Raw genomic sequence first — 15,393 nt, forward strand, 5'->3', positions numbered from 1 at the left:
TTCATAATTTATTAGTACTCCTTTATATGATGGGTTCATAGGTTCTCTTCTCTTCTCATATATTGTAATACAACTGTCAATCAATGGAGAGGAGAGAAGCTTATTTTCTATAACAAAGCCCCACATTTGATGAGCCATTTATATTATTGATGGACTTTTTACGTTGCAGAGGGGTCTTTGACTTCCCTCAACCACTATATCATATGGGTTGGACTGTGACTTCTGCACCCCTAGGCCTGTGCCCTTAGCTTAAAGTCGTTTTCAGTCTTTTGATATAAATAGGTTTTCCTTATATCATCATTAGATCAGTGGGGGTCCTGTACCCTGCACCCCCACTGATCAGTTCTCAAACGACTTCAGTGCTGGAGCTTCACAGTATATATAGTCTGGAGTAGGTGACTGTAGTAGCTCTGCCAGGTTACTGCAGATCAGCTCCCATTCAAGCTCATCAGTGGAGGTGCTGGGTACTGGATTTCTAGCGATCTGATATTTGTCACTTTATGTCCTACAGGTTGTGAAAGTTTGGGATTTTGAGACTGGGAAGCAAGTCTTTGAATTCAACGATGCACATGGATGTTCTGGGATCACATGTATGACATTTGATCTCAGAGGTAGACGGTATGTTTTTTGGTGGATTTCATTTCTTACTAGAAATTTATAAATAAATTGACAATTAGTTGTTAGCATTCTTCAATTGTCAAAGGGGTGTGTCAAAACACAGTCTGTGATTGTGAGCACTGATTGAACACTCTTAGGCCGGGTTCAGATGTTTTTTTTGGTCCGGAATTTGACACGGAGGCCACCTCAGATTCCGGAACAAGAATCGGCTAGAATTGGAATCCACCCCCAAATCCGTGCGAAATTCCTCCGTGTGAACTGACCCTTAGAGTCCCAGCAGGTACCACCAAACTGTCAATTTATTCATGAATTTCTAGGAGGAGAAACAGAAGAACTGTACAACACAGAGAGATAAGAAAAGTGTTATATTATAGAGCACTCTTTCCCAAAGTGCAGAGGATTGTGTACTTGGGGGTGGGGGGTCCGATCAATTTACAGATATGTACGCTCTGCTATCCCAATATGGCTGCAGATGGATGAGACCAGTCAAGGAAAGGAGAGTGGGAGGTAGAATACAGAAGAATGGGAGACTCAATACAGCAGAATGGGAGGCAGTATACAGGGGAATAGGAGCAAGTATACAGGGGAATGGGAGGCAGTATACAGGGGAATAAGAGCAAGTATACAGGGGAATGGAAAGTAGAATATTATTATTCATATAGCACCATCATATTCCGCAGCGCTTTACAGATATCGTCAGTCACTGTCCCATACAGGGCTCACAATCTACATTTCCTATCAGTACGTCTTTGGTGTGTGGGAGGAAACAGGAGTACCAGGAGGAAACCCACACAAACACGGGGAGAGCATACAAACTCCTTGCAGATGTTGCCCTTAGCAGGATTTGAACCTAGGACTCCAGCGCTGCAAGGTTGCAGTGCTAACCACTGAGCTACCGTGCTGCCCACGTTGAATACAGGGGAATGGGAGACAGTATAGAGGGGAATGAGATGTAGAATACAGGAAAATGGGAGGCATTATACGGGGAATGGAAGGCAATATGCAGATGAATGGGAGGTAGAATGCAGGAGAATGTGAGACTAAATATAGCAGAATGGGAGGCAGTATACAGGACAATGGCAAGTAGAATACTGGATGGGAGACTGAATGCAGGAGAATTGGAGACAGAAGATTAGAGAGAAAATACATATGAAAAGTGGATTAAAGGCTGTATACAGATGAATAGAAGCAGAATACAGTAATTTTTGACATTGCAGAACTTATTTTTCAAATGGCGCCAAGTATGGTATGTGGGAGGTCCCAAGCAAGAGTTATGGCCAAAAGTGGGTCCTGGCCACAGAAAGTTTAGGAACCACTGCTATAGGGTATATCATAATTTGTTAAATAGACATATAAGGATTGCTGGCAGGTCCTCTTTGCTCTACTGACATTTTCTGACATGTCTACGTATACATTGCATTGTGTGGACTACACTAAATGTCATTCATCTTGCTGGTACTGTAAGACGGTGCGTTCTTTTGCTACATTTCCGTAAAAAATGCTGCATTTCTACAACATGTGTCTTTAGCCTTAGCACAATATTTTGTCCACAATATGACTCATATTATGTTACCCCAGCTAAGGCTACATTAAAACAGCGGTAATAGGTGTGCATATCATCTTCTGTATTAGGGCTGCAAAACCTAAATCTATGAATGCGGCCTAAGGTTATGTTCAGACATCTCAGATTAAATCATTCATATATATCAGGACAATCCAAGGCAGACATTAGAGGCTGATGCTTGCATTTCTGCTGTGGATGTGCCCTGACTGTCCCATTCATCTGATTGGGACTTGCAAAAATCAATGTATTTGCCGCAGAAACCCCATTTCAGATGAATGAAAGTTATTTACAGTTGCAGAAATTTGTGCACAAATTTAATCCAGTAAGCCACATGTCCATATAAACTACTACTTTATCCAAGTCATGTACTTAAACGTTCACGATCCTTCATAAATATGGAAGTGGTTTTAAGAAAAAAATCAATACAAGGCAAAAATGGTTTACGGTTTATATCTGAGTGTAAATTGCCTGTGTATGTGAATTTTTCCATTCCCTAGACTGATCACTGGAGGAAGAGATGGCTGCCTGAAAGTCTGGAATTACAATAATGGCCAGTGTCTGCACACTCTGACAAGAGGTACATGACACCATTCACACTATTCTTATTGATATTGTCTTCCCTTAAGATAACGGAGGTATGTTCTGTCTTGTGTAATTAGTATTGAGATGAGCCCAAAAGAGCTCGCCCGCTTCAGATACCAGGCCATATCTGTATAATCCAGGGGTACCCAAGGGGCAGAGAAACCGCAGAATAAAAAAAGACTTCCATTCCCTGGTGACTTTAATTCTGAAGTAATGAATACAGAAGGGAAAGAAGTGAAAACTGAAGATATTGATATATAAGGCATAAAACACTTCTAAGAACATGTCTGTCGCATGTGTTACACGGTAGGGGGCACAGTTAGGTTATGAAAGAATAAGGGATCTTTTATACTAAATATCGCAGACCATAATGTCACATAAAGCACAAACACTACCAATGTTGTTTCTGATGTATTTTCTTGCCAAAATGGGTGCCTATGGGAGGATAATGGCCTATAAAAAGCTTCTCCTAGAGGAGTCTTTTTCAAACTTAATGGGGCTGGGACCTAGTTTTAGACAAAACTTTTTCTTCAGACCCCTTACATACTGAACTTAGCCCCATTAGAAAAGTTCTTGAAGCACAGCCTCTATTCTGCCATCCTCCTGTATTCTGCCTGTATTCTGTCATCCTCCTGTATTCTGTCATCCTCCTGTATTCTGTCATCCTCCTGTATTCTGTCATCCTCCTGTATTCTGCCATCCTCCTGTATTCTGTCATCCTCCTGTATTCTGTCATCCTCCTGTATTCTGTCATCCTCCTGTATTCTGCCATCCTCCTGTATTCTGCCTGTATTCTGTCATCCTCCTGTATTCTACCTGTATTATGCTATCCTCCTGTATTCTGCCATCCTCCTGTATTCTACCTGTATTCTGCTATCCTCCTGTATTCTGCCTGTATTCTGCTATCCTCCGATATTCTGCCTGTATTTTGCTATCCTCCTGTATTCTGCCTGTATTCTGCCATCCTCCTGTATTCTGCCTGTATTTTGCTATCCTCCTGTATTCTGCCTGTATTCTGTCATCTTCCTGTATTCTACCTGTATTCTGCTATCCTCCTGTATTCTGCCTGTATTCTGCTATCCTCCGATATTCTGCCTGTATTTTGCTATCCTCCTGTATTCTGCCTGTATTCTGTCATCTTCCTGTATTCTACCTGTATTCTGCTATCCTCCTGTATTCTGCCTGTATTCTGCTATCCTCCGATATTCTGCCTGTATTTTGCTATCCTCCTGTATTCTGCCTGTATTCTGTCATCTTCCTGTATTCTACCTGTATTCTGCTATCCTCCTGTATTCTACCTGTATTCTGCTATCCTCCGATATTCTGCCTGTATTTTTCTATCCTCCGGTATTCTGCCTGTATTCTGCTATCCTCCTGTATTCTGCCTGTATTCTGCCATCCTCCTGTATTCTGCCTGTATTCTGCCATCCTCCTGTATTCTGCCTGTATTCTGTCTTCCTCCTGTGTTCTCCCTCTATTCTGCTGTTCTCCTGTATTTCTCCATTCCTCTCTAATCAGCTGTTGTTCTGCTATCCTCCTGTATACCACTGTCCTCCAGTATTCTGCCTCTATTCTGCCATCCTCCTGTATACCACCGTCCTCCAGTATTCTGCCTCTATTCTGCCATCCTCCTGTATACCACCGTCCTCCAGTATTTTGCCTCTATTCTGCCATCCTCCTGTATACCACCATCCTCCAGTATTCTGCCTCTTTTCTGCCATCCTCCTGTATACCACCGTCCTCCAGTATTCTGCCTCTATTCTGCCATCCTCCTGTATACCACTGTCCTCCAGTATTCTGCCTCTTTTATGCTATCCTCCTCCTTCTGCCCCTATTTTCTTATTACCTATTATGGCATTTTTATGTCTTCTTGTATCTTCTGTCCTACAAGTCTATGCTAGGACAGTTATATCAGTTTACAATTTTTATGGTGGCCACCAGTACAATACACATCCAGTTGTCAACACAGTTGCTACTATCATGGTGGTTTCTTTGTCCAGAGGAAAGTGAGGGCGTGAGAAGACCATTGTGGGAATGGCAAAAGCCAATGTTCAAGGGAGGCCTGTCTAGATTGGTGTCGGCATTGGCTCTCACTGGCAAACATATCAGTTGAGGTGGGACATGATCTCACTGGCTCATGTCTGGTGGAAAGGATGGTGTTGCAGATCCTGCTATGCATTGCTGAGGTCCCAATGTGGGCAGTTATGGAGGTATCCTTTTGCACTTCACAAATCTATGAGTGGCTTGTGATACCATGAGCCACATTTTGGAAAACAGTGTCCTGGAACATGTTTTATATATATATATATATATATATATATATATATATATATATATATATATACACCGGTACATATTGTAAGCCAATGGCTGGTCAGGTAATGGAGGGGGTGTACATCTACTAGACTACTAAGGTGGGTGAGATGAGAAAACTCCAGAAAGAATGTTTCTCAGCAGATAATTTTGTCTGCTGAGGGTTATTTCAAAGTTCCAGTTACTGGGCTGGGTTTTTAGGAATGGCAGGTAGGTTGGTAGTGGGACCTCTCATTCCACCCCCTCCAGTCCACACTTTGGGGATGTTCCGGCAGTGACTCAGCTGCAGAGAGTCTCCTCGTCAAGGAGGCTTAAGAAGTTGCTCCAGCAGCAACACTTTGGCAGAACTTGGCTGGAGTGCCAAACAGAGGGGTCGTTTTTTTGGAGCTGTGTCCTGAATGATTCAACTGGCTTTTGATTTAGAGCCTAGCCGGGCAGGGATTTATTTTTGTATTGTTTCCTTTTGTTGCTGCACTACCTTTTTGAGTGAAAATAAAACTCTACTATTGTTTTGGACTAAAGAAACTGGACTTGTGTGTCTATGCCACCCCACCTAGCAACCCCAGACCCTGACTATATATTTACAAGTTATAGTAAATCTTGTCCCATAAATACTATATATACAGTTGCACTGTGTTTTCAATGCCACAGATTCTCTTTAAACAATGTATGGCATTCTTTTCTTCAAAGACACTCACCAAGGTTGAAATGTATGTAATGTATAATGTAACATAGCTGCCTCAGAGGTGAGTAGCAGACCCCTGAAGGTGGCAGATGAAAGCTTGCCATATGTAGATGAGCCACATTCTCTGAGATGTGAAGGATAAGCAGGTGAATGCTATCTATCTGAGCTGGATGGATTTAGCCGCTTCTTTCCCATAATACAATAAATAGTAATGATTCTTCTTCTTCTTGTTCACAGCAAATAAGGCTGAAGAAATCTGTGACTGCACATATGTAGAAATTAACAGGAACAAGTAAGATAACATTCATTGTATGCAATTATCTGGGAGCTCATTTTATGTTTTCTCTGGGAACTCCGGCTCAAATTACAGCCGACTCCCTGTATCAGCAGCTGCACAAGGTTGTTCTGCTTGGACATACCGGTATGTCCTGTCAGAACAAGGCAACCACCTTCCGGATGTATATAGTCTATTGGTACGGAAGTGGTTAAGGGAGTCTGTCAGCAGTAGGGTTGAGCCAATCTTGAGATTTCAGGATCAATTTTAAAATCCGATTTCGGATCATTTTACAGCAGATTGCGATCATGAAATTTGCTCGATCGTCGATCGGGATCCGATCTTTCCCGATCGCTCAACCCTATTAATGATATATACATGAATAGGGTTGAGCTGATCTTGAGATAACCTCTGACCTCAATCCTGCTGGAAAAGATCAGGATCGGAATTCCGATTGCGATTGTGAAATTTACTCGGTCGCCCATTGGAATCCGATCTTTTCCGATCCCGATCGCTCAACCCTAGTCAGCAGTAAATTGATTATAAACTAATCTCAGTACCTTGTAGAGGTAATTCCAACTATTACTCTGTTATTCAGCTTTGGAGCCACAATTTCACATAAATTGCTGTTATATTCATAGTGAGAAAAAGTGCTTTGGGGTATGTCTTAGCTTGCCTGGGCTTTGGTTTCAGTTCTAGGTCAGAGAAGTAGCCCGTATCACACGTCTGTGTCTCATAAAAATGGATCCATTTTTAATCAAGGTTCACATTACCATTATCGTCCGTCAAAGGATGAGAGCAACGGGCATTAAGTGACAGATGTAGGCCGATACTCTTTGTCGGGTGTCTGTTGGCATTCATCCCAATTTAAAAACCATGATGGAAGAAAGCTCCATCATGACTATGCAGGACTTGTTGTTTCATTACAAAAGTAAATAAGTATGACAGAAGACAGTGACCGCCATATTGTTACATTACAATCAATGGGAAGACACTCAGGTGGACGGGGCTGTGTCTGTGTCTATTACTCTACCACCATTAATGTCCGTTGCTGTCATCCTATATCTAATGACATCATCGAACACTAGTAAAGGTAGTGTGAACACGCCATCTGAAATATAAGGAATAGTAATAATAGTAAGGAATGTTACAAACCAGATCTCATACCAATCTGTATGACCTGACAATCTATCAGTGGCAAGAATTATATTCTGTCATCTTAATAACATGGAGCGTTTTTGTGTTACTTCAGATACATTGTCGCTGTAGGATGGGACAGAAGAATAAATATGTATATTGTGAGTATACTGTTCTTCAGTTATTTCATAGGATATCTTTTACATCAATAATTGTTGCAGTGCTGTATGATATAAGATTAAATATAATATATGTATAGAGACGGCTGAAGGATTGCTTTATAGTATTCACAACACCATCCATTATTCTTAGGAATCCAGGAATCAAATAAAAGTCAAGCTCCGCCGTATATAGAAGGCTACTCGCATCATATTGCTTGGTTGTACCATTACTTTATGATAAATAGGTTCTGACATTTTTTCTTCATACACATGTCTGAGTGTGCTATCCAAGCTGAAGCCATCTGTCCTCTTGATCCGTCGGGTCAATGTATTCGTTTCAACAGGTTCACTTAGGATGTGAACTAAAAATATAAGTTTGGAAGACAGTGAGATCGCACATGTGTATGAAGCCTTAGCATTTGGGGGATGCAGTGCTGGTAAAGTGCTGCATCCTCTTTACTGGTGGAAGCTCCCTGTAGGGAAATTTGGATCAGTGGTGGTCCTTGTGACAGATCCCATCAAACATATGTGCCCCTATCCCAGCAATATGCTGGGACTTTATATGATGGAAATACCCTCTAAGGTAGTGGCGTAACTAGGAATGGCGGGGTCCCGTGGTGAACTTTTGACATAGCCCCCCCCCCTTCCTGACCGACACCGAAGACCTCAACCGACCAACCCCCTGCCGCATTCCTGCGTGCTCTATTATGCCCCATAGTGGCCCCTGCACACAGTATTATGCCCATAGTGGCCCCAGTACACAGTATTATGCCCCATAGAGGCCCCTGCACACAGTATTATGCCCATAGTGGCCCCAGTACACAGTATTATGCCCCATAGAGGCCCCTGCACACAGTATTATGCCCCATAATGGCCCCTACACACAGTATTATGCCCCATAGTGGCCCCTGCACACAGTATTATGCCCCTATAGTGGCCCCAGTACACAGTATTATCCCCCATAGTGGCCCCTGCACACATTATTATCCCCCATAGTGGCCCCTGCACACAGTATTATGCCCCATAGAGGCCCCTGCACACAGTATTATGCCCCATAATGGCCCCTACACACAGTATTATGCCCCATAGTGGCCCCCTGCACACAGTATTATGGCCCTATAGTGGCCCCAGTACACAGTATTATGCCCTATAGTGGCCCCTACACACAGTATTATCCCCCATAGTGGCCCCTGCACACAGTATTATCCCCCATAGTGGCCCCTGCACACATTATTATAGCCCATAGTGGCCCCTGCACACAGTATTATGCCCCATTTATGAACACCCATGAACCATTATTATACTCTGGGGTCTTTTCAGACCCCAGAGTATAATAATCGGAGACCCAGGGGGGATACAAACATAAAAAAACCAGTTATTTACCTATCTCCGGCTCCGCTGCAGTCTTCGGAGGTGTCAGAGATGTCACACAACTAGGCCCGATGCCTGTATGGAGCGTGGAGAAGTAAGTAACAATGTTTGTTATGTTCCCTTACCTCTCCTGCTCTGAAAAGACCCCTGAGTATAATTATAGTGCTTGTGGGGCCCGTGGCGTCACTTACCAATCCCAGCCCCTGCCAGGATCGGTAAGTAAATAGGGCCCGTTACTGCCTGGAGAAACTCCAGCTGGTAACGGCCTATTAAGAAAAAAAAACGCAGGAGTAGCGGCTGTCGCCGGACCCCTAATGTCCTGGGCCCTGTGGCAGCTGCTACCCCGGTAGTTACGCGACTGCTCTAAGACTAAGAATACTCCACCAACCTAACCAAGTACTATCCCACTGATCCCATGCTGCTTCTGACACTTCCTGGGACTTCCTCTGTTCCTTTCAAATGTGACCGATCAGCCAATGTGTAGCATATTTGTGTTTTATCATGTAGGCCTCATTCACACGACAATGAAAAATGACCATGTGACACCCATTCACACATATGAATACACCCACAGAATATCATGGATTTTACAACCCCAATTCCAAAAAAGTCAGGACACTGTGCTAAATGTAAAGAAAACATGGATACAATCATTTAGAAATTTCCTATAACCATATTTTATTCACATCGGAATATAAAACACGTGTCAGAAGGTTAAAGTTAAACAATAGGACATCGAACACGTCAGAAGGTAAAAGTTACACAATAGAACATAGAACATATCAGAAGTTGAGAAATAAACATTTCATTCTATTGTATTTGAGACACATTTCAAAAAAGTTAGGACAGGGCCATGTCTACCATTGTGTGCCCTCCCCTCTTATTTCTACAACAGTCTGTAAGTGAGAAGCCCAATTGCTGGAGTTTGGGGAGACGTTTGTTATCCCATTACTGTTTGATGCTAGATTCTAGCTGCTTGACAGTCCTGGGTCGTCTTTGCCAGATTTTTTGTTTCCTAATAGACCAAATGTTTCTATTAGTGGAAAGTCCGGACTGCAGACAGTCATTTCAGCACCTGGACTCTTCTGGGAAGCCATGCTGATGTGATGGATGCAGTATGTGGTTTAGCATTGTCTTCCTGAAAGAGATATATGAATAGGAGCATACGTTGTTCTAAAATCTCTTTATACTGCTCAGCATTTATACCGGATTTCAAGATGTGTAAGCGACCTATGCCATAGGTAATAATGCAACCCCATCCATCAAAGATGCAGCTTCTGAAGTATGTTCTAGATAAACTGTTTCCTCCTGAGACCATAGGACATAGCGTCTGTTTTTTCTCAGAAAGAATTTCACATTTTGATTAATCTGATCACAGAACATTTCTCCATTTCAGTCCGTTATAAATGAGCTTTGGCCCAGAGAAGATGATGGCATTTCTGTATTGTGTTGATATATGGCTTCTTTATCGTGTGATACCTCTTTAACTTGCATTTGAGGATTGCACAGTGAACTACCGTATATACTCGAGTATAAGCCGCCCCGAATATAAGCCGAGGCCCCTAATTTTACCACAAAAAAACTGGGAAAACGTATTGACTCGAGTATAAGCCTAGGGGGGAAATGCATACTGGGATACTGGAAAATTTCAAAAATTAAAATGGTCGGAGTTTTTGGGTGCAGTAGATGCTGGGAAGGGAGGGGGTGTTTTGTTTGTTTGTCTGCCCCTTCCCTGAGCTTGAGGACTGGGATTTTTCTTCCCCCACTTGGAATTCACCCTGGCTGAATCTGCAGTGCTCGTATTAACCCCTTCCCGATGGAACAGGAGCACTGCAGATCCCCTATATTCAGTAGACCGGGCAGTGTCAGACACAGGGATACCTAATGTGTTTGTGTTTCATGGTCATTTTCTACTTTTACATGTATTCTAGGGAAAGGAGGGATTTAGAAGTTTTATTTAATTTATTTTTTTATAAAAAAAAATTTTAAAGCTTCTTTTTTCCCCACTGTTTTATGGGAGATTCTACACATTTGTACATTACTATTGTGGGTGGCCCATGCAGGGATTTGTATTAGTACAGGGCCCGTAGATCACAAGTATTCAATGTGATACCATGTGATGACCCTTCAAAAAATGGACATCAACTTTTGTCCTTTAGTTTTTATTTCATACAGTTGTACTGAACCAAGTGGTTTTTATTCTATTGTTCTTTCTATACTTGCTATTTTCCTATGTCAAGTGAATTGCTTACTTGTTTCACAGGATTCTGAAGATGATCTTCATCATTTCCAAGAGCCACAACCAGGCTGGCAGGATGATTTGGTAAGATAAGTATATATAAAAATATAGGTATATTATACAAACGTGTGCGCGTGTGTGTGTGTGTGTGTGTGTGTGTGTGTGTGTGTGTGTGTGTGTGTGTGTGTGTGTGTGTGTGTGTGTGTGTGTGTGTGTGTGTGTGTGTGTGTGTGTGTGTGTGTGTGTGTGTGTGTGTGTGTGTGTGTGTGTGTGTGTGTGTGTGTGTGCGTATATACAAGGTGGCCATAAAATAACCTCAGGTGTTTGGAGTCATGTGCAGGCTGATCCAATGGATGGAATTGCCTGAAAATTTGTATGTGTGCTAATCAAGGCATGGGGAAACGGACGGCATGAAAAAAAAAAAAATTAATACGAAAACTCCCCACCAGGGAATAATGTGGCGCTGTACAGTGAGCGCGCAGCGCAAAACCCATATGTCGATACTTGGGGATGTCCCATTTGGACCACCGACTAGCATGACTGTTCAATGCGGCCGCTATCATGCATGGTGAGCATGGTCATCCTATGCAGAACGTGCTCGACGCTTGCGTGTAACGTCTCTGGTGAGATGCTGCGCACTTCCAACGTGATGCGGTCTTTGAGGTCAGGCAGGGTTTCGACATTGCCCCGATAAACCCGCTCCTTCAAGTGTCCCCACAACCAGAAATCACAAGGAGTGAGATCCGGAGAGCGCAGTGGCCACGCTGTAGGAAATGAGCGGCTCAAAATCCTGTCATCGGGAAAATGTGCACGAAGAGCGTTCTTCACAGGATTTGCGATGTGCGGAGGGGCTCCATTCTGCAGGAAGGTGATCGTCTGCAGACACTGCCGCTGTTGGAGTTGGGGAACGACCACTGTTTCCAGCATTGTCCAGTACCTCGCTGCTGTGACGGAACAGGTGGCAACCCCAGTTGGGCCCAAATTTTCGAAAAAGAACGGTCCGATCATGGACGATGAGGTGAACCCACACCAAACAGTCACCTTGGGCGAATGCAGCGGAACCCTCTCGAGCGCACGCGGGTTTTCGGTGGCCCATATGTGACAGTTCTGTGTGTTGACCGTTCCATTCAGGTAAAAATGCGCTTCGTCGCTCCACAGGCTATTCCATGGCCAATTGGTATCCACTTCCACTCTGGCCAGAAACATTAATGCAAATGTCATGCGGGTGTCATTGTCACGAGGAAGCAGTTGGTGATGATTTTTAGGTTGTTTTTGTTTCTTTTCATGCTGTCCGTTTCCCCATGCCTTGATTAGCACACATACAAATTTTCAGGCAATTCCATCCATTGGGTCAGCCTGCACACGACTCCAAACACCTGAGGTTATATTATGGCCACCCTGTGTGTGTGTGTGTGTGTGTGTGTGTGTATATATATATATATATATATATATATATATATATATATATATATATATATATATTTATTTTATTTATTTTTTTATTTATACATACATATATAGTATATTTCCACTAGCAGGATAGTAATGCCATGACAGCATCTGGATTAATGGTACCATGATTGTACGAATGTGAATGGAGTGGACTCGACAATTTTTTGTCATGAGTTATAATGGAAAATGTTGCCAGTTCCTAACTGGTGTAGCTTTCCATACTGTGCAGGGATGTCTGTCTGATTTATGAGGACCTCAGAGCCTCTTCTTAAATCTCTCATGCAGACCAGGGTGTAAGATGTGCCAGTCTTATCAAATCTGCCCCCTGTGTTTCAGTGTGGTATTGCATGGGAAGAACGTACTTTATTTGCTGGGATATACAACAGATATAATCTATACAAGGGTAGCTGAAGAATTTTATTTCTATCCTGTTCTGCGTTGTTCTATGAGATATGGCAGAGCTTACCGTGCAATAATAAAGGGGTCAAATAAGTTGAGCTGCAATTGATTGTGATTTTTTTCCACAAAGCACGACTCTGGCCTTGAAGATGATAGAATATAGCATCAGAGCTCAACGTACCTTTTACTTCTGCAGATCCGAGGTCACCGCGAAGACATTCTGTGTATAGCTCAAAATCCTCCTAATCTTCTTGCAAGCTCAAGTTATGATGGAGAAATTATTATCTGGAACATGATCTCAGGCCACATACAGTGCCGTATAAACACATCCATTCATGTTAATTCTGCAGGAATAGAATGTAAGTAGTCGACGACTATCTCGACAAGCTTAATAATGCATTATATAATTTTATAGAGGTAAAAATGGAGATAATATATTAATCATATATATGACGCTATATGAACAGTATAAGAAATACATTAGACTTAGTTAAAGAGGAACTACTATAGATACATGGAAAAATATGGCGCCATAAAATCCAAGTTGTGCCACTATATTAAAGACATGCAAACATGCCAACAAAAGTAGCGGGATCTTCAGAGTCAAAGAACAAGAGATAATGGGTTGCTTGCTTAGATATTCCTTCAGTTGGCATTGAGTGACTAGTGAACAGGTCCAATGCCCATTAAAAAATGCGTTATGTAATCAATAAAAAATGTCAGATCTCATTTATTAACCATCTCAGCTACTTTTTTCCTGCTTTGACCTGAAAAGATTTTAACGATTTGCTCTTTGCTGATAGTTGATATTGCTGCACAGGCAAAGATAATATATTGTAATAGGTTATCGCCAGGAGCATTCCTTTAAGGCCGGGGCACCAGGAGAATAAGTATTATTTCATTTGGGCCTAATCAGAAGCGGAATGCCGCAACTGAATGCCGGTGCGCTGCATTGGTGTCCCGTCATGGCTAGCTGCGCAGAGAGTTCACACGGCGGAATTTGATTTCCGCCGCGTGAACATACCCTTACTGTATATTTTCCTACCACATCTGCTGGAAGTTTGTTCCGAGCCTCAAGTACTCTCAGTGAAATAATCTATCCTGACTTTGTTTCTAATCTTCCCCCAACTAACTTCAGATTTTGCCCCTTTATTTTGTGTTTAGCTTTTTTTTAATTAAAACTCTTCCCTCCTGAATCTTATTGATATTGTACCTTTAACACATGTAAAGGTTTCTATTAAAGGGGCTCTATCAGCAAAATTATGCTGTATGAGCCCCACATATGTGTGAATTGCCTTTAAAAAGGCTATTCAGTCACCGCTAATGGTATTTTAACTCCCCCTGTTTTAAAATAAAATCATAAAAACAAATATGCAAATTATTCTTACATTGTCCAACATAATCTTCTGTCATTCCTTCCTCTTCTTTCAGCGACACTCTCCGGTCCTGGCTCTTCCCCGCCTTGATCTTCCTCTTCTTCCGGCGGGCTTGGTTCAAATCCGGCGCCATTTTTTTCAATGGCAGTTCGCGAGTGTACTGTGCATGCGCAGTACGCTTGCGTAGTTCAGAGGGGAACTCAGTATGCTCAGTTCCCCTTAGAACACTCACGAACTGCCATTGAGAAAAATGGCGCCGGAGTGTGCGCAGTAGCGCTGCAGAGGGAGCGATACTGTGCACTTGCCGGATTTGAACCAAACCCGCCGGAATAAGAGAAAGATCAAAGAGGGGAAGAGCTAGGACCGGAGGGTGTCGCCAAAAGAAGAAGAAAGAAGAGGAAGGCGTGACAGAAGATGACGCCGGACAGTGCACGACCGCCCACTGTAAGAATAATTTGCATATTCATTTTTATTTTAAAACAGGGGGTGTTAAAATAACATTAGCGGTGCCTGAATGGCCTTTTTTAAAGGCTATTCACGCATATGTGGGGCTCATACAACTTAATTTTACTGATAGAGCCCCTTTAATTCCCTGTCTTCCTCAAGGCTATACAATTTAAGTTTTACATCCCGCCTACTGTTCCCAAGACACTTGGAGCAGAGGAAGGGGAAGAATGGTAAAGCAGGAAGTAGATGGCTTCCTGCTTCACCATTAGGAAATGCTTCCTGCAGAGTGGGACAGCACCTGGAATCTGGGACTGTCCTGCTGAATCCAGGATGGTTGTGATGTACAGACATGAACCAGTAACATTAGTCACAATAAGTCTTCTTTAAATTCATAGCATTGAAATGGAGAAAAACTAGTAAATGGATCCTGATATAAGTCAACATAAGAAGGTAAAAAGCCCACTGAGACTTTTGACTAACCTCTGAAAATCCTAAAGCCAGTCTAGCGAGTATTGACTTGTATATCAAAGACTACTTAAGGAATAACTTTGCTTTGAACCATTGATATAGATTTAGGTAAAGATGAATGAGTTAGAAGATGGAAAAGATATTGATGATTTCCACTTGATCTTTCATTATTAATCTCTGAGCAACCAACCCTAGGATGCAGCCGAGTGCAGAGGATAGAACGCAAGAAAACATAGTTTGTACAATATATATTACTATTACTGATGGCACGGCCATGGAGTGACAAGATGAAGGTAGTTGTGGCTGC

The 15,393-nt window shown here is 42.4% G+C and overlaps 1 protein-coding gene across 1 annotated transcript in view; it reads left to right on the top strand.

Moving 5' to 3' along the window:
- Nucleotides 1-15,393, top strand: part of LOC142195888 (cilia- and flagella-associated protein 337-like) — a 97,234-nt gene that overhangs the window by 54,891 nt on the left and 26,950 nt on the right. Inside the window, exons 17-22 of the mRNA XM_075265980.1 lie at nucleotides 512-618; nucleotides 2,680-2,759; nucleotides 6,000-6,054; nucleotides 7,289-7,334; nucleotides 10,969-11,028; nucleotides 12,992-13,154. Of these exons, the coding sequence (XP_075122081.1) occupies nucleotides 512-618; nucleotides 2,680-2,759; nucleotides 6,000-6,054; nucleotides 7,289-7,334; nucleotides 10,969-11,028; nucleotides 12,992-13,154 (511 nt within the window). The remainder of the gene's footprint in view (nucleotides 1-511; nucleotides 619-2,679; nucleotides 2,760-5,999; nucleotides 6,055-7,288; nucleotides 7,335-10,968; nucleotides 11,029-12,991; nucleotides 13,155-15,393) is intronic.

Source organism: Leptodactylus fuscus, chromosome 2 (genome assembly GCF_031893055.1).
Source record: "Leptodactylus fuscus isolate aLepFus1 chromosome 2, aLepFus1.hap2, whole genome shotgun sequence".
NCBI classification, from domain to species: Eukaryota; Metazoa; Chordata; class Amphibia; order Anura; family Leptodactylidae; genus Leptodactylus; species Leptodactylus fuscus.